This window comes from Protopterus annectens, chromosome 6.part0 (assembly GCF_019279795.1).
Source record: "Protopterus annectens isolate FY-2018-M chromosome 6.part0, PAN1.0, whole genome shotgun sequence".
Lineage (NCBI taxonomy): Eukaryota > Metazoa > Chordata > Ceratodontiformes > Protopteridae > Protopterus > Protopterus annectens.
This window is the reverse complement of record NC_056737.1, coordinates 1,372,946,041-1,372,970,754: the sequence shown is the minus strand read 5'-3', so window position 1 is coordinate 1,372,970,754 and position 24,714 is coordinate 1,372,946,041. Positions and strand designations below refer to the sequence as shown.

Below are 24,714 nucleotides of genomic sequence, written 5' to 3'. Positions count from 1 at the left end.
GGGCTTTTCACTCAACCCCTCGTCGCCCAAACCCTGACAACAGACGCATCAGACTATGCATGTGGGGCTCACATGGCAGGAAAATGCATTCAAGGACACTGGAGCCCAGCCCAGATTCGCCTGCACATCAATCAAAAAGAGATGCTAGCAGTGCAGAATACTCTGACAGCCTTCAAATACCTAATCCTTCCAGGACAAATGCTCATAAAAACAGACAACACCACAGTTATGTGGTACATAAGCAGGGGGGAACCCATTCTTACCCACTCTGCAGGTTAGCCATTGCCCTGTGGAACTCAGCCGTGAGCAACCAAGTGCATCTGCAAGCTCAATTCCTGCCAGGCAACAAAATTCTCTGGAAGACGACTTAAGCAGAAATCTCCTAGACCCACACGAGTGGAAATTGGAGCCTAACACCTTCAACCTTCTGATTCAGAAGTGGGGTCACCGTAGGTGGACCTATTTGCCTCCCCCGAGAACCACCAGTTGAGCAAATTCTGCACCAGGAACCCTCACAGCAGGTCCTGGAAGGTGGATGCCTTATTTCAATGGGAAACCTCTCTATTTATGCCTTTCCTCCTCTGCCCCTCCTCTCAAAAGTACTACTCAAGATAAAACAGGCCAGGCCAAGGGAATTCTTATTGCCACTGACTGGCCACAGTCGCACTGGTACCCACTCTTGTGCAGTCTGACAGTGCCACTGTGCACCTTCACCAGACTCCTAACCTGTTGTCACAGCAGGAGGGACAAATTTTGCATCCACAGTTGCAATCCTTAAACCTAGCAGCCTGGCTTATCCCTTGAATACTCCACCAGCAACCATCAGCAAACAGGTGCTGGACATCATTCTTGAAGCCAGAAGACCTAGTACTAAGAAATCATATGCTGAAAAGTGGAAAAGATATTGTTCTTGGAATCAGTCTCAGTGGCAGGACACAGCAGTGCCCTCCTTACCTCTAATCCTGGATTACCTAGCAGATCTACTCCACAGAGGCCTATCTTTCTCCATTAAGATTCATGCCTCTGCCATCTCGGCTCATTATAATACTGAGCCACCTCTATTTTCTCACCCTATCATCAAACAATTCCTGAGAATGGCTAACAACTTAAGGCCCCTTAGGAGAACGCCCACCCGTGCCTGGGACCTTAACTGTGTACTGGAAAAGCTCACGCTACCCCCTTTTGAACCTGCAGCTTCAGCAGAGTTAAAATTCCTCTCTTGGAAAACAGCCTTGCTTTTGGCCATAACTTCAGCAAGAAGAGTGTCTGAGTTACAGGCACTAATGGCTGTGGAACCCTTCATTATTTTCAATGCTGACAGGGTTTCCCTCAGGACTTAACCAGTCCTTTATGCCTAAGGTAGTGTCCAGTGTGTCTCTAAACCAATCCATCCATTTGCCTGCCTTTTTCCCTATCCCTCAGAATAAAGGGGAAAGAATGCTGCACTCCTTGGACATGCACAGACATTTCAGGTTCTACCTTGACAGGACTAAACATTTCAGAAAATCTGACTAGCTGCTAGTCAGCTTTGCTACAGGGGTAGAGGGTAAGGCTGTTTCCAAATGGATAGCACACTGCATCCATTTCTGCTTCAAGCACCATGGAAAACCTGGGATAAGACTGTATTCCACTAGGGCTACCTCCACCTCTGCAGCATTTCTCAGGGGAGTCCCTACCAGAGACATTCTGGAAGCTGCAACCTGGAGTTCTGTTCACACCTTCACTAGGCATTACCATTTACCAATCTTTTCTAAAGCCAGAGCTGGATTTGCTACAGCAGTCTTGCAAGGCATACTAGCCAGCCCTAACACATCTTGACTGCCTCCACCCTTTCTCAGCTTTGGGAATCAACCCACGTTTGATGACTGCAACAGTGAAAGATGAAGAACCTAGTACAGTTGTGTACACTTACCATAAATGTAGATGTTCGCATGTATTCACTGTTGCAGTCCTGGTTTCCCTCCCTCCAGCCCCCTGGCTTTCTCCATCTTTCTACCTCTCCTCTCTAAGGCCATTCCTAATGGAATTGGTATTTTCTTTCAACTGGTGGTGTTCCCCACCATATACTAGCTTCCTATTTGGGGGCTCCTGACATTTGGGGCAAGAAAAACTGATGTAATGGTGTCGGCTGCCTGTTTTATACCCTTGACGTCATGGATGAAGCGACAGCATCCGACTCAGAAATTCTAAGACTCTGGTATTCGGGCTGACTGAGGTCTACCTGCAGGCAGATAACCCAAGTGTGATGACTGCAACAGTGAATACACTCAGACAGCTACATTTATGGTAAGTGTACACAACTGTACTTTCTTAGTGTTTCACTGTTGCAGTCATCACATTTGGGTTATGTCTGCCAGGTAGCCCTCGGCCGGCCTGAATACCAGAGGCTTAGTGTTTCTGCGTCAGTTGCTGTCGGTTCAGGACTGACGTCAGGTCATCTGTAGTATAAAGTAAGGCAGCCGACGCTATTACATCCGTCCTTCTTGCTGCGGAGCCCAAAGCAGAAGTAATTTGCACGACTGCCGGTCGGCCGCTACCTGTGTTTCGTCTTCCGAATTGAAGCTGAAGTCTTCTAAAGCTAAGTACCTCGTCGGGGATCCTTTTTTCTTGCACTAACCAGTGTCAGAAAAAGTTGACAATTGTCTCGCCTGTGGAAAGCAAATACCACACAGAGACTTTCATTCTTACTGCGTCACTTGCTTAGGCCCAGACCACGACGTCCCCCGCTGTCGCTTGCCAGAACTATATGTTGTCTGGCCCTTATCATAGCTAAATATTTTCACTTACAGTCCTCTAATTCCGATATGGCTTCGGTGCCATCTGACAGCAGGTCTTCCAAAAAAAGTAAAGATAAAGACAGAGACCGCACAGGTCCAAACCTACCGATGATGTGCCCACTAAGCTAGTAGTCAGTTCTCCGGTCCTCAATGAGGTGCTTTCGCAGTCCCTGATGCCCACTTCTGTGGATTCGCAGGCTGCTACAGAGACCCTTTCAGAGTCCGGTATGCCGCAAAACTCTTCTTTGATTAAGGATCCTGCAGTCGTCTCTACCCTGGATAGATCCAGAGCTGCTGAGCAGGCACCGGCTTCTGAAGAAGTTCTTCGCACTACCTATTCTCGACACAAACCAATAACTTCTGCAGTTGTTTCAAAAACTACAGAGTTTCTTAGGCCCAGGGTACGAACCACACCCAAGAAACTGACAAATTTATCTCAGGCACTTGCTTTTTTGCCTCATTCTCAAATACTTAAAATGGCAGAAGACCTTATGCTAATCAGGGGAAACCAAGCAACCCCTTCCAAAAGAAAGAGGTCTGTCCCCTGTAGTTTTGTCTGAACAGGAGTCTGATGAATCTGATGCATCTGAATATGAAGACATGCAACCCCTCTACTTATGAGGATTCTGATGCAGAGGACTCCATTCCTTCAGCCTCTCCCCAAGAGGATTCTTCCTTTGGGGAAACGCTTCATACCTTAAGGGAGCATTTTCAATGGGGAATTCAGGACTACCCTCAGTCTAAAAAGAGAGTCCGGGAATGTTTAGATCTTCCACAGCACAGACCCCTGGCCATTCCACCAGTCCTGGATGTTGTGGAGGATCTTTTCCTGGAATCCAGTTTAACTCCTGGCACCCTCTCCCTCCTGCGGCCAGAAAACCAGACCGGTATTGGAGTCCCTGATTCACACAAATTTCTTTTTAAAAATCCTACTGCTGACTCTGAGGTAATTTCTCAAGGGTCTAAAGGAATTATAGCAACCTCTGCTAAGAGTCCCACCCCGTCAGATAGGGATTCCCAAGCCCTAGACAGATTGGGTAAAAAAAGTATACACCTCTGCTACTCTTGCTATCAAAGCACTAAATTGTCAGTTCCATATGCTAAAATTTCAACAACATACCCTGGAACTCCTCAAACAAAAGATGTCTTCCTTTCATGCTTGTGCAAAATCTGAAGAGTTACAAGAGTTAATGCATTCTGTAAGTCCAGTAACTAAACACACCTTGCACTGTGGTTTTGACGCCCTAGAAGCTTCTTGCAAGGCAGCAGTCACCGGTTCTGTCCTTAGAAGGCATGCATGGCTTAAGGAACAGCCCTTGCCAGACCATGTTAAATCTAAATTGTTGGATGCTCCCTTGCACAAAGACAATTTATTTGGCACTAAGGCAGAAGAGGTCTTAAAAAAGATGGAAGAAAAAGCAAAATCTTTGCAGACAGTTAAGGATTTCTTACAGGTCCAGCCACCCAGGTTCAGCAGGCATTGTCCCTCCAAGCACTGGTCCTTTCCTGCGACCACCAGGTTAGTTCATCCCAGATGCCGTGGCACCACACACCCCAGACAGCAGCCACAGGGAATGCAGGGACCGAAGCAGTGGACTACCTCCACTTCAAAACCAGGCAGTTTTAAGCCACCCCCTTATGGTAAGAACTCACAATTACTCTCCTCCCCCACCCCCTCCCTCTGCCCACCTTCACTTACCCCTAGGAGGAAAACTCTCATTTCACGCACGCACCTGGGCCACCATTACCAAAGACTGTTGGGTTCTCAACATAGTGTCCTAGGGATACAAATTTTCTTTCCTCACACTTCCAACTCCAGAAGGGTTCCCAGATCTATCTCCAAACCAGTGGGCAGAGGTGCAAACGCATGTCCTTTCCCTGTTCTCGGAGGGCAGTGGAGCACGTTCCTGCAGAACGCAAAGGCCAAGGTTTCTCCTCCAGATTTTTTCTGGTACCTAGAAAAGCGGGCACCTGGTGGCCCATCCTGGATCTATCCATTCATCCATTTGGATCACCTCCCTGGTGATCCCAAAATTCAAAATGCTCACCCTCCAGCAGCTGCTACCCATGCTTTCCAAGGATCGTTGGCTAGCCACCCTGGACCTAAAAGAGGACTACCTCCTCATTCCTATCAGGTAATCATGCAGGAAACATCTCAGTTTCAGGGTAGGATGTCAGCACTTTCATTTCTCTACACTTCCCTTTGGCTTATCTACCGCTCCCAGAGTTTTCACAAAATGTCTGGATCTGGCCCATTGTCTTCTGCAGACAAGAGTGCAGACAAGAGTATATCCAGATTTACCCATATTTAGATGACTGCCTAATTCAGGCAGACAGCCAGGAAAAGCTAGCTGCTCAAGCACCTGGCCTTTGTAAAGTGCCTACTAACCTCCCTAGGATACACAATCGACGAAAAGAAATCCAAGCAGGTACCCACTCAAAGGATTATATTCTTGGGAGCAAGTCTGGACACAGCATCGCAGATGGCATTCCTTACACCAGAAAAGCAAACCTTCCTGATAGCATACTTCTCTCAACTAGCCACCAGACCCCAGCTATCTGCAAGGAAAATCCTGCAAGCTCTTGGGGTTCATGGCATTTTGCATTCTACTCATTCCGTATGGCAGACTGCATATGAGGAAACTTCAATGGTACCTAAAAAGACTTTGCTGTAAACACTCTCAAGACCTGGAGACTTTTATACCTATAATACCTTGCCTCAGAAAAGATTTTCTTTGGTGGGCAACAGCATGCTCCCACAACAAGGGACTACCTTTCTCCCCACCCCCCCACCCCCGCTGCCCAGACCCTCACCACAGACTCATCAGACTATGCTTGGGGTGCACACCTGGATTGCAGGTGCACACAGGGTCTTTGGAGCCCACAGCAAATCCATCTGCACATCAACCAAAAATAGATGATAGCTGTCCAGCACGCCTTGATAGCTTTCCAAGCCTCTTCTTTCCCTAGGAGCTCGCCTGATCAAAACAGACAAATACCACTGTGATGTGGTATATCAACAAACAGGGAGGGACTCACTACTACCCTCTATGCAGGCTGCCCATTACCCTTTGGCACACAGCCTCTACCAGGCAATTCCACCTGTTAGCACAATTCCTACCAGGTTCTCTAAACTCACTGGCAGACCACTTAAGCAAAAATCTTCTGGACCCACACAAGTGACAGCTCAACAGAAGAACCTTTACCCTAATAACTCAGATGTGGGGTACCCCGAAGGTCTACCTCTTTGCCTCCTACACCAACCATCAGCTCAGCAAGTTGTGCACCAGGGAGCATCACTGCATGGCTTGGAAAATGGATGCCCTGTCCTTCCCCTGGGTCAGTCTATCGGTCTATGCCTTTCCTCCACTACCTCTCATCCTCAGGGTACTGCTCAAAGTAAAGGAGGAAAAACAAAGGACAATTCTTATAGCTCCAGACTGTCTTCGCCAGCACTGGTACCCTTTGCTGCGCAGCCTGTCCACACTGCCAACATTGCATCTCCCTCAGATTCTAAACCTCCTGACCCAGAGGGAAGGAGAATTCATGCCTCCTCAATTGCAGGCACTCAGATTGGCAGCTTGGCTTATTCCCTAACCCCCGACCAATCTGCCAACCTCAGTAAACAGATTCTAGATGTTATATGTGAGGCCAGACGCCCTAGCACTAGACAGTCTTATGCTGACAATTGGAAAAGGTTCTGCACCTGGATTCAGGCTAAGGGAGCTAATACGGTACAGCCCTCCCTCCCTCTCATCCTGGATTACTTAGCTGACCTGCTACACAGTTGCCTCTCCTTTTCCTCTATTAAAATTCATACCTCTTCTATCTCTGATTTTCCCACTGAGCAGCCCCTTTTCTCACACCCTCTGATCAAACATTTTCTAAGAGGGGCTAGCAACTTGAGGCCTCCCAGAAGAGCACCAACCCCAGCTTGGGACCTTAACTTTGTGTTGGAAAAGCTCACCTTACCCCGCTTTGAGCCAGCCTCTTCAGCACAGCTAAAATTTCTCTCCTGGAAGACAGCTTTCCTTCTGGCCATCACTTCAGCCAGAAGGGTCTCCGAGCTGCAAGCACTCATGGCTGTGGAACCCTTCATCATCTTCCATGCTGACAGGGTATCCCTCAGGACTAACCCAAACTTCATGCTCAGGGTGGTATCCAGTGTGGCTCTCAACCAATCCAGTCATTTGCCCACCTTTTTTCCTAACCCACAGAACAAGGGGGAAAGGATCTTGCATTCTCTAGATGTGCACAGACACCTCAGATTCTATCTAGACAGGACTAAATTCTTCAGAAAGTCTGATCAATTACTGGTTAGCTTTGCTGCAGGGGCAGAGGGCAAAGACATCTCCAAACAAACCATTTCCAAATAGATAGCACACTGCATCCATTTCTGCTACAAACAACATGGAAAGCCCCCCCCCCCCAAGCGAGTCGGGGCTCACTCCACCAAAGCAGCCTCCACCTCTGCAGCTTTCCTTAGAGGAGTCCCCACCAGGGACATCCTGAAAGCTGCCACCTCGACATCTGTTCACACCTTTACCAAACATTGCCACCTGCATATCTTCTCCAAATCCAGGCAGGGTTTGCCTCTGCAGTCTTGCAAGGCATCCTAGCCAGCCCCTAGTTTCCTTGACTGCCTCCACCCAACTCCTCAGCTTTGGGAAGCAACCCAAATGTGATGACTGTAACAGTGAAACACGAAGAACATAGTATGTTTGTGTACACTTACCATAAATATAAATGTTTGAGTGTATTCACTGTTGCAGTCCTGGTTTCCCTCCCTCCATCCCCCTAGTCTTTTTTCTGTTTCCTTACAAGGGACATTTTGGTATTTACTTACTACTGGTGGGGTTCTTCCACCAGAACCTGGCTTCCACTTGGGGGCTCCTGGCAGGTTAGGGCAAGAAAAACAGATGTAATGGCGTCTGCTGCCTTTCTTTATACTACTGACGACCTGACGTCAGTCCTGAAGCAACAGCAGCCGATGCAGAAATACTAAGCCTCTGGTACCACAGCACTCGAACGTTTACATTTATAGTAAGTGTACACAACTGTACTTTTTGGGGAGTCATGTCAGTGTTACCCTGAATAACTCTGCTTTTGTAGATAAGCACCATAAGGGAACATTCTTGAGGACCTTCTAGACTGAGGACAGGAGAATGCTCTTTGTTTTCTGCATCCTCAAAGGGTGCACTACTGCTATTGAATCCTTGTCTACTATGAAGATCTGCAGAAAGGTTTGTTCCCTTTTGCTGTGGCATACAGAAGGCAGGGGATATCTGCATTATTGATGAACATCCAGGAAGGCTGCAGAAGTTAGTTAAAAACATTGGATGTCCACTGTTGGTAAATCTCCCTGGTAAGGTGACAACCTATTCATTTTCTGCTTTTAATGTTTTGCTCACTTAACTGTACCTTGTTTGTAAGTTCATAAAGTATTTCTTGTGGATTGTTACTTTAATACAGACTTTTCCCAGATTAAAAAAAGTCTTTTTTTTTTTTTTGTTTTTTTCTTGTAAGCAGATTAATACTTTTATGTCTTAGTGTTAAAGACATTCACTGTATTATCGTTGAAAACAGCAGTGGTGTCTGGAGTAAATATTCCAAAACTTGTTGAAATGCTGTGTAAGATGCAAATTGTTTGCCAAACTCAGATAAGTTGATAATTGTTCATAAAAAAGTCATAAAGTTCAAGTGTGGTCTCCAAATGGCATACAACTCACTTAAAAGACTCCAGGGAAGAAATCCAGCATCCAAAATTGATCAAAAAACAGGTTTATTCCAGTAAGCGCTTTTCACCCTTAGGCTTCTTCAGACTTTACAAGGCAGTAACTACTGAGCAGGTTTAAAAATCTTAAGAGCTCTAGTAATTGGTCGAGCCCAAACCAATCAAAACTAGTCAACCAAAGTATCATCATATGAATATACCAACTATTTTAAGATTGTTTCTGTAATAACTTTTGCCCTATATATAGTTGGTTTTGTACTAGTCAATGTGGATATATATTTTTTATTTTTATTTTTTTATGTGAATTCTTAATTATACCTCAGTTGGTACATTCATATGATGACACTTTGGTTGACTAGTTTTGATTGGTTTGGGCGCCTTGTAAAGCAAACCTAAAAGTCTGGCTAAAGTGGCACCTGGCTGAAACTAGCTTTCGGCGCCTGATCCGGGATCTAGAGATTTCTGGAGTCTTTAAGTAAGATGTGATTTTGAAAGTGAGGCTGACTTGTTTCTATTTTGTTAACTACTTTTTTATCTTGTGTGGTTTCCGTACTCCGTTTGCTGTGTGTGCTGTTTCTGCTGTTTGATAATTGTTCATAGTTGTGAGCAGTTTATTCTTTATTGAATGAAAGCTTCCCATTGCTGCAGCTTCACTTTTCCACCTTTTTAACCTGGGCTGTATTTCTCATCAGGGTGAGGATTTTTCTTTTGGTGAAACCTTGCATACTCTTAGGGAGCATTTTCACTGGAAAAGCCAGGATTACTCTGATTCTAAAAAGAGGCTTAGAGATTTCTTACTCCTGCCCCAACACAGGCCCTTAGCTATTCCTCCAGTGCTGGACATTGTTGACTATGCCTTTTCGGAATCTAGCTTGGCCCCTTCCTGCTCCCAGAAAACCTGATAGATATTGCAGGGTTCCTGATTCTCACAAGTTCCTTTTTTAAAAATCCTACTGCGGATCCTGAGACCATTTCACAGGGACCCAAGAGCACTAAGGCTGCTACTGCCAAAAATCCTACCCCCTCTGATAGAGATTCCAGGGCCCTGGCTAGATGGTGTAAGAAGGTATACACCTCTGCAACCTTGGCCATCAGGGCCTTAAATTGCCAGTTTCATATGTTAAAGTATCAGCAGCATATTATTGGATTGCTTAAAGAGAAAATGATTCCTGATTGTGCTGAAAATAAGGATTTACAGGATTTAATGTATTCTGCTGAACAGGTTGGAAAACATACTTTGCAATGTGGTTTTGATTCACTACAGGCATCTTGCAGGGCTGCTGTCACCGGGTCTGTACTTGGTTCAAACCCAGAACTAACAGAACACCCAGGCTTCAGTCCCAGGGTACACACAGGACTAAGCAGTGGGGGGCTTCCACTTCCAAATCAGGGAGTAGTAAGACTCCCCCCATGGTAAGCTGTCTCAATGACTTAACTTTAAAACTTCCAGACGCTTCTCAACTGACTGCTCCTTTGGGGGAAAGATTGCTATGCAAGCAAAAAACTGGGAACTCATTACCCAGGACAAATGGGTTTTAAACATTTCCCAAGGATACAGATTTCACTTCCACACGTTACCAACCCCAGCGGTTGGCCAGATCTACCCCCAAATCAGTGGGCAGAGGCTCAAAAGCAAGTACTCTCTCTCTTTAAGATTAAAGGCTATTCAGACTGTACCAGAAGAGGAAAAGGGACAAGGTTTCCACTGAAGACTTTTCCTGGTACCCAGAAAAGACAACTCATGGTATCCTATCCTGGACCTGTCTATCCTAAACACCTTTTTGGTGATTCCAAAATTCAAGATGCTAACTCTCCACCATTTGCTTCCCATGATGGGCAAAGATGCCCGGTTGGCAACACTGGATTTAAAGGAAGCCTACCTGCACATCCCAGTCAGGGAATTTTGCAGAAAATACCTATGCTTCAAAGCAGGCTGCATGCACCATCAGTTCTCTGCACTGCCCTTTGGCTTATCTACTGTGCCCAAGGTATTCACAAAGTGCCTAGCTCCAGTCATTTTACAGGCAAGGAAATATTCAAATATACCCATACCTGGACGATTGTCTAATTCAGGCAGAAAGCCAAGACATACTTCTGAATCATCTGGCATTTGTACAAAAGGTGTTAAATTATCTGGGGTACACCATAAACGAAAAGAAATCACAGCTGGTACTCTGTCAACAAATTGTATTCCTGGGAGCAAGCTTGAACACAACTTCCCAGGTGGCTTTCCTCACGCCAGAGAAACAAATTTATTTGACAATTTACTTTAGACTAGTGGCCACAAAAACCCTGCTATCTGCAAGGCAAATACTGCAAGCCTTGGGGTTCATGGCTTCGTGCATTCTACTAATTCCATATGCAAGACTGCTTATGAGGAAACTACAATGGTATCTAAAAAGCCTATGGTGTCAACATTCTCAGGATCTAGAAGCAATGATTCCTATCATACCTTGCCTACGGTTAGAATTCCTTTGATGGGCAGAGGTCCGCCACCAAATCAAGGGACTACCATTCACTCTACCCCCTGCTGCCCAAACCCTAACAGATGCATCAGATTATGCATGGGGGGGGGGGGGGCTCACCTGGCAGGGAAGTGCGTTCAGGGCAAATGGAACCAAAGTCAAATGCACCTGCATATCAATCAAAAAGAAATGTTAGCTGTACAGAATGCTCTGACAACCTTCAAGGACCACATTCTTACAGGACAATTAATGGTAAAGACGGACAACACCACCGTTATGTGGTGCATAAACAAGCAGGGGGGTACCCATTCTTACCCCCTCTGCAGACTAGCCATGGCTCTGTGGAACACAGCCTTGAGCTACCAAGTTCATCTGCAGGCTCCATTCCTGCTAGGAAAACTAAATACACTGGCAGACCAACTAAGCAGAAGCCTCATGAACCTACACGAGTGGAAACTGGAACCAAAGATTTTCAACATGTTGATCAGTAAATGGGGGATCCCAGATAAAGACCTGTTTGCCTCCCCCCAGAACTACCAATTGGACAAATTCTGCACAAGGACTCCCCACAAACGAGCTTGGAAAGTGGATGCTCTGTCCTTCAGCTGGAAAAATCTATCAGTTTATGCCTTTCCTGCTCTGCCTCTCCTCTCCAAAGTACTGCTAAAGATCAAACAGGACAAACCAAGGATGATACTGATTGCACCAGACTGGCCATGCCAACACTGGTACCCCCCTCTTGCGCAGTGTGTCACAGCTGGCCCCATGGCACCTACCTCAGACCCCTACCCTGCTGTCTCAGCAGGAGAGCCAGATTCTGCACCCCCAGCTTCAAACCCTGAACCTGGCAGCCTGGCTAATTACCTAATCTCTCAGTTACCATCCCTCAGTAAACACGTGTGGATGTCATTTTGGAGTCGAGGAGGCCTATTACTCGAAAATCTTATGCTAAAAAATGGGAAAGATTCTGTGCCTGGAACCAGACTCAAGGGATGGCCACAACGGCGCCCAGTTTACCTCAGATTCTTCAGTACTTAACTGAGATGCTTCACAAGGGCCTTTCCTTTTCCTCCATCAAAATTCATGGCTCAACAATTTCAGCTCATTACAACACAGAACCACCTCTCTTTTCTCACCCAGTGGCCAAGCAGTTCCTCAGAGGGGGCCAAAAACTTAAGACCACACAGGAGATCCCCAACTCCAGCCTGAGACTTTAATTTTGTATTGGAAAAACTCACTCTTCCTCCTTTTGAACCAGCTGCAACTGCAGAGTTAAAATTCCTTTCTTGGAAAACAGCTTTCCTTTTAGCAATCACTTCAGCAAGAAGGGTATGTGAATTACAAGCCCTTATGGCAGGTGGAGCCTTCCATCATCTTTCATGCAGACAGGGTGTCCCTCAAGACCAATCCCTTTTTCATGCCCAAGGTGGTATCCAGTGTGGCTCTTAATCAGTCCATTCATTTGCCAACCTTCTTTTTCTAATTCACAGAACAAAGGGGAACTGATACTGCACTCCTTCAATGTGAACAGACAACTTAGATTTTACTTTATCAGGACTAAACCTCAAAGGAAATCTGAACAACTGCTGGTGGCATTTGCTGCAGGGGCAGAGGGGAAGGCTATTTAAAGCAAACCATTTCTAAATGGATAGGCCATTGCATTAATTTCTGCTATAAGCACCATGGAAAACCTATCACAAAGGGGATTAGACCCCATTGAACCAGGGTTGCATCCACCTATACAGCCTTTCTCAGAGGTGTCCCTACCAGAGACGTACTAGAAGCTGCTACCTGGAGTTCTGTACATACTTTCAACAAGCAGTACCATTTGCCAATTTTCTCTAAATCCAGAGATGGCTTTGCCACTACAGTCTTGCAGGGTCTTATAGCTGCTCCTAATTCTATCTAAATTTTTCCTCCCATCCTTAGCTTTGGGAATCTACCCAAATGTGATGACTGCAACAGTGAAACACGAAGAACATAGTACAGTTGTGTACACTTACCATAAATGTAGATGTTAAAAGTGTATTCACTGTTGCAGTCCTGTTACCCTCCCTCCAGTCCCCTGACTTCTTTTGGCTATACCTCTATTCTCATTTACTGTACTTAAAAGCTTTTTGGTGTATTTGCTTTTTTGTTGGAGGTATAACCTTGTGTGTGTGTGTGTGTGTGTATATGTATATATGTATGTATATATATATATATATATATATATATATATATATATATATATATATATATATGGGCAAGAAAAACTGATGTAATGGCATCGGCTACATGCTTTATCTCCCTGATTACCTGACATCACGGAGGATGAGAGAGCAACCGACACAGGCGCCAAGACTTTGATAATCAGACTGACTGAGGGCTACTGCAAGCAGATAACCCAAATGTGATGACTGCAACAGTGAATACAAGTGTACACAACTGTACTTTTCTACTGCTTACATTGAATTATGTATTTTACACTTTTTGTTTACCTGCTTTTAGGTATCGCCATAAAGGAATCTGCAAAAGTTGGTGATCAGGCTCAGAGAAGGGTGATGAAAGGTGTGGATGACTTGGACTTCTTTATTGGGGATGAAGCAATAGATAAACCAACATATGCAACAAAGGTAAATAAGTATTGTGATTTGCTTATCCTATATATATATATCTGATTTGAAAATGCATTTAAATGGCACATTAAACAACGCTGTTAAAAGTATGTGGGTACTTGGAAATATTTAAGCACTCAACTCTGTATATGCAAGCATCTTCATTTTTGTATACTCTTAAATACTGAAACAAAATTATATTTTAATGTTTGGTTTGATAATTGGGTTATTGTGTTTCTCCTTTTTTGTTGAAATTGGAGCAAAATGTGTAGTAGAACAGTTACATATATATTTTTATATACAAGTCTAGATGAGCGCATTTAGAGAATTATAAAACAGATCCCCAGCTTTAAAAAAAAAATTGGATGCCTCCTTCTGGAAGAAGCAACCTGAACATTGTTGTAGCCTGACCAACAAACAGCAGTGAAGCTTTTCTGTTAACGGCACGGCATATTTGTAAAACAGTCCTGCAGTTTTTGTACTGAGGACTTTAATTGTGTCTGATCCTTGTGCTTTGCAAGTAGAACTTTCCGATCTGCAGACCATCAATGACCCCCCTCAGTCCCTTGAGTCATCAGCTTACTTTAATTGGGTGTCTTTTATGCTTTTCTTTCTTATTGAACTCTTTACTGTTCAGCTTGAAAGTTGGCATGATGTGAAAATAACCACCAGCCAAAGCATAGAAAGGATAAAAAGTGAATAAGACCACTAAAATAAATGCAGTAGAAACACTTTAATCACAATACACACATTCTTCTTTAACGACGTATTTTAACTAAGACTTCTTCAGACTGATTACTACACCAGAGATCACATGTAAATACTTAATTATATCAATTGAATGACTCCATTAAACTAGTGAATATAATAAAATGCCATCTCATTAATTTCAAATGCTTTAGCTTTCAGATAACCTAAACTTCAACCCAATTTTAACCTGCCTTTTCCAAGGCATGTGGATACATTTGCCATCTGAATTAATTAACTTTTAGATCCTGTTCACAATCCTCCTCACATCCTTAAGTTGATGACCCAGTACAAAGCACATGAATTTTGTTTTTTTAACATTCTAATGTGTACCTAATACTTTACTTCATTTTTCTTAGAAATAGCAAACTGATGTTTGTGTTCTGTCCCTGAAGGGAGCAAGTAGTTTTGTCTACGTAAAAACTTTTGCATACATTCCATTGGGCAATATATATGTCACATAAACTAAACTACATGAAAAAAATCTGGGAGGCTTCACTGTTTTTTGTATAGAAGCGAAAACTATTTGTTATATGTTCATATTTTGTGTGTTTTGGTGGGTGGGGTGGATGTGCTTCTGGGTTCCTTGGTACTCGAGATTTATTTTCCCCATATTTTGTTAGATGAATGTGATCCGAATTTTATGACACCTATGTATACTCCCAAACACCTTTATTTTGCTAATAAATTTGAACCCACACTTCCTTGGCACCTTTTCTTGGAAATGCTTGGCAAGCATGATTACTACTTTTCACTCAGTACTTCATCTTCATTTCATTTTAATAATGTGACACAATCTGTTGGTTTTACGGACAATGGTTCAAATACATTTCACAACTCCCTGGAATTAGCGTTATAGTCCTCTCTTACTTAGCTGCTTAAATTGTAGAAAATATTCCTGTTATTTGAGCAAAATTTGTTTGGAAGACCTTACCTGTGTTATAACTACATTTTTGTTTTTGTTTTAATGTGTACCAGTGGCCTATTCGTCATGGTATTGTTGAAGACTGGGATCTCATGGAAAGGTTTATGGAACAGGTTATATTTAAATACCTTCGGGCGGAACCTGAAGACCATTATTTTCTTTTGGTAAGTGAATTTGCTGAAAGGCAATTTTCTGAGTGTTTGAGTCAAAACGTCTCTTATTTTCTTGTTTGTGTTTCTGTAGCTGTGTAGCTTCACTCTTTAGCTTCATTTTCATTCTGTAATCATTGAAGCAAAATTACGATTACTTATTAGATTTACTGTTCAGAATTATTACTTTAATAAATGAAGATTTGATTTGCCTTATGAGTCAGATTAATTTTCTCCAGTACAACTATTGCATCTTTCTAGGTGTCACTTCACTGACTACTGATAGGATGGAGGTGTGAGCTATACTATCCTTTGTGAAAAAATGTATTCTTGGAGTTGCCTTTTGATCTGTAATCATTTTAAAGTTAAGAATTTTGATGTGAAGTTGTTCAATCTCGCCATTCATTCTTCACTGATGAGTTAGGAGCCGATCCTTGGCTCCGACACGGCCGACTAGCAAGCCCTAAGTTTTCCAGTAGCTCTTGACCCAACCCCTTATCCCACAATGCACTGCTGGAATTACTTCAGATCTAGTTTGCCGTGGCACAGATCTCTTGGTTTCCAGCGTTGCTAGAGACTTTTGTGGGAATTTTCAACTTTCAGCAAGTTTTTCTATTGCATTTTTATATCTTTCTGCTATTATATTTACATAGTATTACCTAGTTTAGCAGATTTTTCTGTTTTTCCCCTTTTCCCAGTAAATCTCTAGTGCTTGACTTTGGCCTGTTGGCCTTGGGCCTTTTCTTACAGCTTGTTAGATTAGAGTTGCCCTTTTTGGGCTTTTTGATATTTGGATTACTCTTGATGTTCATCGTGCATACAGCTGCAGTAATAACATATGGGTTCTCTGCCGTCAGGCGGTCCCACGGTCGGCCGAATTCCAAAGTCTTGGTCCGGCGTCTGTTGTTGTCGCTTCTTTTCCTGACGTCAGAGAGGCAGGAGTATATAAGACACAGCCGACGCCATTTTCTTCAGTCTTTTTTGCCGCACGGTGCCCGAAGCAGAAGCAGTTCGCAAGTGCCGGTCGGCCATCTCCTGAATTTACGAAAAATTTGGAAACCGAAGTCTTCATTAAAGCCAAGTACCCCGTTGGGGAAACTTTTCTTGCCTCAGACCGATGTCAGAAAAAGTTAACAATTGTATTTCTTGTGGGAAGCAAATACCGCATAAGGATTTCTATTCCCTTTGCATACCTTGTTTAGGCCCAGACCACGACGTCTCGGGCTGTCGCTTTTGTGCTACTTTCAATAAACGCACTATCAAGCGTCGGGTGGAGTTCGCCCAACATTTATTTGGTAAAGCATTTGATTATAAAATGTCGTCGGAGACTCCGACTACCGTTTTGTCCAAAAAACGCAAGGACAAGGACCAACACACGAGGTCTGCGGTCTCCACCGACACCACGCCAAAACCACCTACACTTGGTCCGGTTCTCCGTGAGACGCCTATGCAGTCCCTGACTACCGACGACACCTCCTTGGCGGGGTCTTCTGTACCCGAGACCGCAGGTACCTCGGCCCATACCCAGACTACAACCACCGAAACCATTGTGAGCGTTGAGTCTCCTAATGTGGACAGGTCCACTTCCACCCATGGTGTCTTTAGACCTTCATCTTCCTTTTCCATTAAGGCCTTTACTAAGTCCAAATCAGCCAGGCATCCCAAGAGGCCTGTTGCACAGGGCCAATCCACAAGTCCCATGCCTAAAAAACAGATGCTTAAAATGGCTGAGGATTTAATTACTCTTATCAGGGGTTCCCAACCCCCTCCTGACAAGAGGCCCAGAGTGGAGGAAGATTCTCCCTCTACTGATCAGGGCTCCATTTTTTCAGAACACTCTGATGTAGAAGAGCAATCTTACTCCCCTTTTGAAGATTCTGATGCAGAGCAATCCATTCCTTCTGTATCTCCCCCTGAGGATTATTCTTTTGGGGAAACCTTGCACACTTTGAGGGAACACTTCCATTGGGAAGGCCAAGACTTTTCTGATTCCAAGAAAAGACTGAGGGAATTTCTTTTGTTACCGCAACACAGACCTCTGGCGATTCCTCCTGTCTTGGATGTACTTGATGTTTATTCGGAGGCTTGCCTTAACCCGGATTCCCTGCCTCCTGCCCCAGTCAAGCGTGATAGGTACTACAGAGTTCCTAACTCTCACCAATTTCTTTTCAAAAGCCATAATGCTGACCCTGAAACCATTTCTCAAGGCCCCAAGGGAATGAAGGCCTCTCCTGCTAAGAATCCACTTCCTTCCGAAAGAGAGACAAGATCCTTAGAAAGGTAGAGAAAAAAGGTATATACCTCAGCCACCCTAGCCATGAGGGCCTTAAATTGTCAGTTTCATATGCTTAAATATCAGCAGTTTCTGTTATCACAATTAAGAAATAAAATGTCTCAACCTGAACAACCAGATTTGAAGGAGTTGCAGGATATGATGCATAGTGCAGAACAAGTGGGTAAACACACCTTACAATGTGGTTATGATGCCCTAGAGGCCTCAAGTAGAGCTGCAGTTACAGGAACAGTCATTCGTAGGCATGCATAGCGTAGGGAACAAATCTTGCCTGATCATGTGAAAGCTAAGTTACTAGATGCTCCTTTACAAAAGGATGTGCTATTTGGTACTAATGCTGAGGGGATACTACGGAAAATGGAAGAAAAAGCCAAATCTATGCAAACTGTCAAAGCATTTCTACAGGTTCAACCACCACGTTTTAGCAGAAATTGGCCTTCTAAAAACTGGTCCTTTCCAGCCACGGACAGGCCCCAAAGAGGAAGGTGTAGGCGCACAAGGGGTAGAGGTCAATCACAAGGATCTTATAGTGGCAGGCAATGGCAAGCTCCAGCACCAAGAGGTGGTGAAAACGGTGCACAGCAATACAGGAAAGAAACCCAATGACTTCCTCCTTTCCATGCCAAGCAAGTCTCAGCTGGCAGCACCCTTGGGAGGAAAGCTGGCATTATTTGCAAGAAATTGGCATATGGTCACAACAGACAAAAATGGATCCTGGACGTTATAAACAGAGGCTACAGATTTCATTTTCACACTCTTCCAAAAATGAGAGGCATGCCAAACCTGCCACACAATCAAAGGGCAGAGGCACAACTGCAAATTTCAAAGCTCATAGACATGAAAGCTATTCAAGAGGTACCTACTCACGAACAAGGTCAAGGGTTTTATTCCAGGCTATTTCTGGTACCAAGGAAAGGAACCGACTGGAGACCCATTTTGGACTTATCCATCCTAAACACATTCTTACTAGTACCAAAATTCAAGATGCTCACATTATAGCAGCTTCTTCCCATGCTGGGCAAGGGGTTTTGGCTGGTAACATTGGACCTCAAGGAGGCATACCTGCAGGTCCCAATCAGACAAAGCTGCAGAAGATGCCTCAGATTTCTTGCAGGTTCAATTCACTATCAATTCTCTGCATTGCCCTTTGGCTTATCTACTGCGCCCAGAGTATTCACGAAATGCCTGGCATCAGTAATTGCCTACTGCATACTTCAAGGGATACAAATTAACCCTTATTTGGACGACTGCCTGATCCAAGCGGACAGCAAGCACATACTTTTGGAACATCTGGCTTATGCAACACGGTTACTGAATGCTCTGGGATACACAATCAACAAAGAGAAATCCAGGCTAACACCAGTTCAGAAATCAACTTTCCTGGGTGCCAACTTGGACACAAACACCCAGATGGCCTATCTTACGCCAGAAAAGCAGAGGCAACTAACTCAGTACTTCAAAATGCTAGCAAATTGTACCAGGCTTACTGCAAGGAAAATCCTGCAGGCTCTGGGCTTCATGGCATCTTGCATTCTTTTAATCCCATGTGCAAAGTTGCATATGAGGAAACTTCAATGGTACCTAAAAAAATCTATGGTCTCAGCACAGCCACAGTTTGGAAACAATAATACCAATAATTCCATGTTTGCAAAAGGAATTTCTATGGTGGGCTCAAGCATGTCAAACAAACACAGGTCTCCCATTCTGCAAGCCTCAAGCAAATCAAGTCATCACAACAGACGCCTCAGATTACGCCTGGGGGGCGCACATGACAGACAGGTGCATTCAGGGCAAATGGTCCCAAAAGGAAAAGCACCTTCACATCAATCAAAAAGAAATGCCAGCAGTAATAAATGCAATTACAGCTTTCAAGGACCTCCTGCATCCAGGACAATTATTGATAAGAACAGACAACACCACAGTTATGTGGTACATAAACAAACAAGGAGGAACACATTCATACCCCCTGTGCAGACTAGCCATGACACTTTGGAACTTGGCTCTGGAATGGCAAATCGAACTTCAAGCACAGTACTTGCCAGGTTTGGAAAACACGCTGGCAGACAATCTAAGCAGAAATATGACAGATCCACACGAATGGAGATTGCATCCTCAAGATTTTACAGAGATCATCCAAGCGTGGGGGAGGCCAGACATAGATCTCTTCGCCTCCCACAGGAATCATCAATTGGAAAAGTTTTGTTCAAGGACCTCTCATCCAAAGGCCTGGAGAGTGGACGCCCTTTCATTCAGTTGGGTAGCATGGACAGTTTACACTTTCCCACCTCTGCCCCTTCTGCCCAAGGTGCTCTTGAAAGCAAGAACAGAGAGACCAAAGATGATACTGATTGCTCCAGACTGGCCAAGACAACACTGGTACCCACTCCTGAGGAGCCTAACACACACTCCTCCCTGGTCCCTACCCCTAATGCCTCTTCTGCTGACTCAGCACAACTACAAAACTCTTCACAGTCAGCTGAAAACACTCAATCTCGCTGCATGGAAAATTCCTTAACACCTCAACAGACCTTACTCCCCAAAGTGTTACAGGATGTCATTTTGGAGGCCAGACGGCCATCTACTAGAAAGGCTTACTCAGCAAAATGGAAACGGTTTTGCTCTTGGAATGAGAAAAAAGGCCAGGACCCTACAAAACTAAATTTGCCACAGGTATTACAGTATCTAGCTGAGCTGCTGAACAGTGGACTTTCATTTTCCTCCATAAAAATCCATGCCTCAGCCATTTCTGCAGAATTCAACATGGATCCACCCTTATTCTCTCACCCACTCTTAAGACAGTTCCTCAGAGGGGCTAAGAATATAAGACCACCAGGGAAACGACCAGTGCCAGCCTGGGATCTTAATTATATTCTAGAAAAATTAACATTGCCTCCCTTTGAACCAGCTGCCTCAACAGATTTGCAACATTTGTCCTGGAAAACAGCCTTCCTTCTGGCCATTACCTCAGCTCGTAGGGTTTCGGAACTACAAGCCCTCATGGCTGTGCAGCCCTTTCTCATCTTCCATCAGGACAAGGTTTCCCTTCGAACCAACCCATCATTTATGCCTAAAGTGGTATCCAGGGTAACTTTAAATCAAGCCATACACTTGCCTACCTTTTACCCCAATCCTCAAAACAAAGGGGAAAGGCTGCTACACTCTTTAGACATCAATAGACAGCTACGTTATTATTTGGATAGAACAAAGCCTTTTAGGAAATCAGAACAACTTTTGTGTCCTATGCTGTAGGAGCTCAAGGGAAGCCAGTGACCAAACAGACAATTTCAAAATGGATAGGCCACTGCATACAGTTTTGTTACTCCTATCATGGAAAATCTGTCCCTACGGGCATCAGATCCCACTCCACCAGGGCCACAGCTACCTCTACAGCCTTCCTCAGAGGAGTTCCTACCAAAGATATTTTGGAGGCAGCCACTTGGAGTTCTGTACATACCTTCACAAGACACTACCACCTGCCTTTATATTCCAAAACCAGAGCAGGCTTTGCTACTGCTGTGTTGCAGGGCATTCTGGCTCATCCCAGTTTTACCTAGTGCCTACCACCCTGCGTAGCTTTGGGATTCTACCCATATGTTATTACTGCAGCTGTATGCATGATGAACATAGTACAGTTTTGTACCTACCATAAATGTAGATGTTCGAGTGCTAATACAGCTGCAGTACAGATTTCCCTCCCTCCTTCCCCTCTTGGTAAAGGTTTAGGACCTAACCCCTCTTCATACAAACTGTTTGGGTTATCCTTCTATGGTATATTTGCTTGCAACTACTGTTTTTTGATTACATTGCATTGCATGTATATAAATATAATTTATGTATTGCCTTCCTACTGGGGGCACCTGACATCTGGGGCAAGAAATACTGAAGAAAATGGCGTCGGCTGTGTCTTGTATACTCCTGCCTCTCTGACATCAGGAAAAGAAGCGACAACAACCGACGCCAGACCAAGACTTTGGAATTCGGCCGACCGAGGGACCGCCTGACGGCAGAGAACCCATATGTTATTACTGCAGCTGTATTAGCACTCGAACATCTACATTTATGGTAGGTACAAAACTGTACTTTACTAGTAGCCTTTTGGGCTTTTTGTGCTGAGTTTTTGCATTGCTGTTTGTACTGAATTAGATTACTCATTTCGAAGTTAAACTATTCTTATATAGTTAAATAGTGTTTTTTCATCTTGTGAATTTTTTTCAGGAAATTAGTTGCTATGTCTGAAGAAAGGGAAACGCATCCTAAGTCTGGGTTCAAAAAGTGCCCAGACTGCGGACAAAAGATGTCCGTTACGGGTGCCCATGTGCAGTGTGTGTACTGTTTGGGTGAGGGGTATTATTAAACACCCTTTCTCAGAGGCATTGTCTGACCAGGATGGGGCCAGAAAATCATCCAAATCTTACTCAGAATCCAGGGGAAAAAAAAGGGAAAAAGTTGGAAAGCGTTGTGACTTCTGCTCCACTGGCTTCGGAGCTGACAGTCTGTTCTTTTCGGACCCGGGACACTGCTTTGGAACCGTTTGCCGAAAAGCCTCCCTCTCTACTTCTCCAGTCGGCTCCATCTATTCACTCCTCCAGGTCTTAGGTCAGCCTGTCCGATCTGGATATGGACCGGCTGGTTCAGAAGCTCTTAAGGGCACCAGGCCTAGCTAAATTGCTGTCTGTTCAGACCCTACCGTCGGAGCCAAAGACCATTACTCCTGAATTGTCTGCTCCTCCTCCGAGCCATATTGGACCTTCGGAGCCGGAGGAGGCCAACCTGATTGTGGATCCCTTGGAGCCGACACCTGTTCCAGTGTCCATCTGCTCGGACGTCCTCGGCGCCGACCGGGGACTCTAGTTGCTGGCAGTCTCCAGTCGGGTCCGGGGAGGATAGTCACACAGATTTGTCTGTGCCGACTCTTCCTCTCTGGACTTCGACTCGGGTGAGCTCGGCTCCTACCTCAGGCTTGAAGCCCACGGCTTTGGTGCGGGAGGGAATCGATGCTCCTCCTGATCTGTTGACTCCTCATTGGAGCAGTGGTGCATTCGAAGCCATGAGGCGAGTGTTGTCTCCTAAGACTTCCTCATCTCCAGGTCTGGCCTGTTCCTCCCCTAAAGTCCCTGTGTCAGTTTCTCTTTCCTCCAGTCATTCCAAGCGTAGAGACCAGAGCCTCAGGTAGCCCCACAGGGCGCTCCCTGCTCTTCTGAGACCTCTCCAGAGGCTCCCCCTGAAGAAGTTCCCAGGAAGAGATTATGCAAGAGGAGGCATTTGGACTCCCCACAGGAGTCTTTAACATCAGACACTGAATTGGATGAATCAGAAGGGTCCCCTAGATCCCCCTCTGAGGACATCTCCTTTGTGGAGATTCTTGAAATTCTTAGGCAGAGGGGTGATTGGCAGTCCAAGAGCCCTACTGAAGACGAGTCAGTTCTCCTGAAGGTGTTCTGGTCTCAACCTTCCAGCTCTTGGGTGTCTCCGCCCTACGATGAGCTTATGGATCTGGTCTCTCGTAGGGTGTGGGAGTCACCAGAATCTATGGAACCTGTCTCTAGGAGGCCTAATAAGTATATTTATGCCCCCATAGATAAGTCCTTTTTGACAAGGGAGTCCCTGTTGATGCCATGGTGGTGGCGGCAGCCACCAAAAAAGAAATGTCTGAGACTTCCTCGTCTATCCGTCCTCCTAACAGAGAATATAGGATCATGGATAGATATGGGAAACGCATGTTTAGTTCAGCAACTTTCTCACTCAGATCACGGAACTACTGGACCCATTTTACCAGACTGCAGAGAGATCTCCTTAAGGAGTTGGGAGATGCTCTTCAGGGTGCTGTAGCTAAGAGTGTATCCGACAAAGTTGCTACCCAGCTTGCTACCCTTAATTCAATAGTTAACTCGTCCATGCGTCTCGTATCTTACATAGCTGATGGTTCGAGTAGAGCTGCAGGTACAGGAATTGCTCTTCTTAGGCATGCCTGGATGCGACTCTGTTCCTTTGTGGAACCCTTCAAGTCTTCCTTTACGAATACCCCATTTGACGGCTCATCCTTGTTTGGGCCAAAGGTGAAGGAGACTTTCACCAGGTGTGAGCAAGAAGGAAAGACTCTGTCTGCCATCGGAGTCTGTTTTTCCACCCCCACTCGACCCTTTCCTAAATGTCAGAGGGGATGAAAGATGTGGTTCTGGAAATCCCAAGGAGCCTGTCAAGACGCATGTGAAGAGCCCCCTCCAGAGGCAGAGGAGGAGATTACAATGGAAGACGCCGCCCTCGCAGCAGAGTGGGTCCGCAACACCAGGGTGACAGAGATCACTTCTCTGGTCAGTCCTACCAGCGCTCCTGAAGGGAGGCCCGGCTGTCCTACTCTGGAGACAGTCAAGGGTTGCTTGTCATTGTACCCAGAAGCCTGGCTAGTTATAACAAATGACAGTTGGGTACAAAGTATCATTTCCAGAGGGTATTTCATACCGTTCTCCACCCAGCCCCTTCCCGTCAAAAAAATCCCAGACGTTCCACCCCGTCACAGGGAACAAGCAACAATAGAGGTACGCTGATTGCTAGAAAAAAGTCATCCAGCCAGTCCCGGCAGACCAAACAGGGGACTGGAGACCCATTTTGGATCTCTGCAGACTCAACCAATTTGTGAGGAAAGAGAAGTTCCAATTGGTCACGCTACAGTCCATATTTCCCTTTTTAGGGAAAGGCAATTGGATGTGCTTGATCGATCTCAAGGATGCGTACTACCACATAAAGATGGCCAGACCATCCAGGGATTACCTACGTTTCCGGCTGGGAGCCAATCATTATCAATTCTGAGCTCTGCCCTTTGGTCTCACTACAGCCCCCAAAGTGTTCACAGATTGCAAGGCAGTAGTCACGGCTCACCTGAGGCGTCTAGGATTCCAGGTGTTTCCGTACTTGGACAATTGGCTCCTTACCTCCACCATCAGGCATCAACTTCTTCAAGCGAGAGAGGCTACTCTGACACTCTGCAATCGGCTAGGCATTACAGTCAACTTTGAAAAGTCTGCCTTGT

The 24,714-nt window shown here is 45.0% G+C and overlaps 1 protein-coding gene across 1 annotated transcript in view; it reads left to right on the top strand.

The window, feature by feature from the left end:
• ACTR3 (actin related protein 3) overlaps nucleotides 1-24,714 on the top strand; it is an 859,006-nt gene that overhangs the window by 351,903 nt on the left and 482,389 nt on the right. The window contains exons 3-4 of the mRNA XM_044074929.1: nucleotides 13,467-13,591; nucleotides 15,299-15,409. Coding sequence (XP_043930864.1) covers nucleotides 13,467-13,591; nucleotides 15,299-15,409 — 236 coding nt within the window. The remainder of the gene's footprint in view (nucleotides 1-13,466; nucleotides 13,592-15,298; nucleotides 15,410-24,714) is intronic.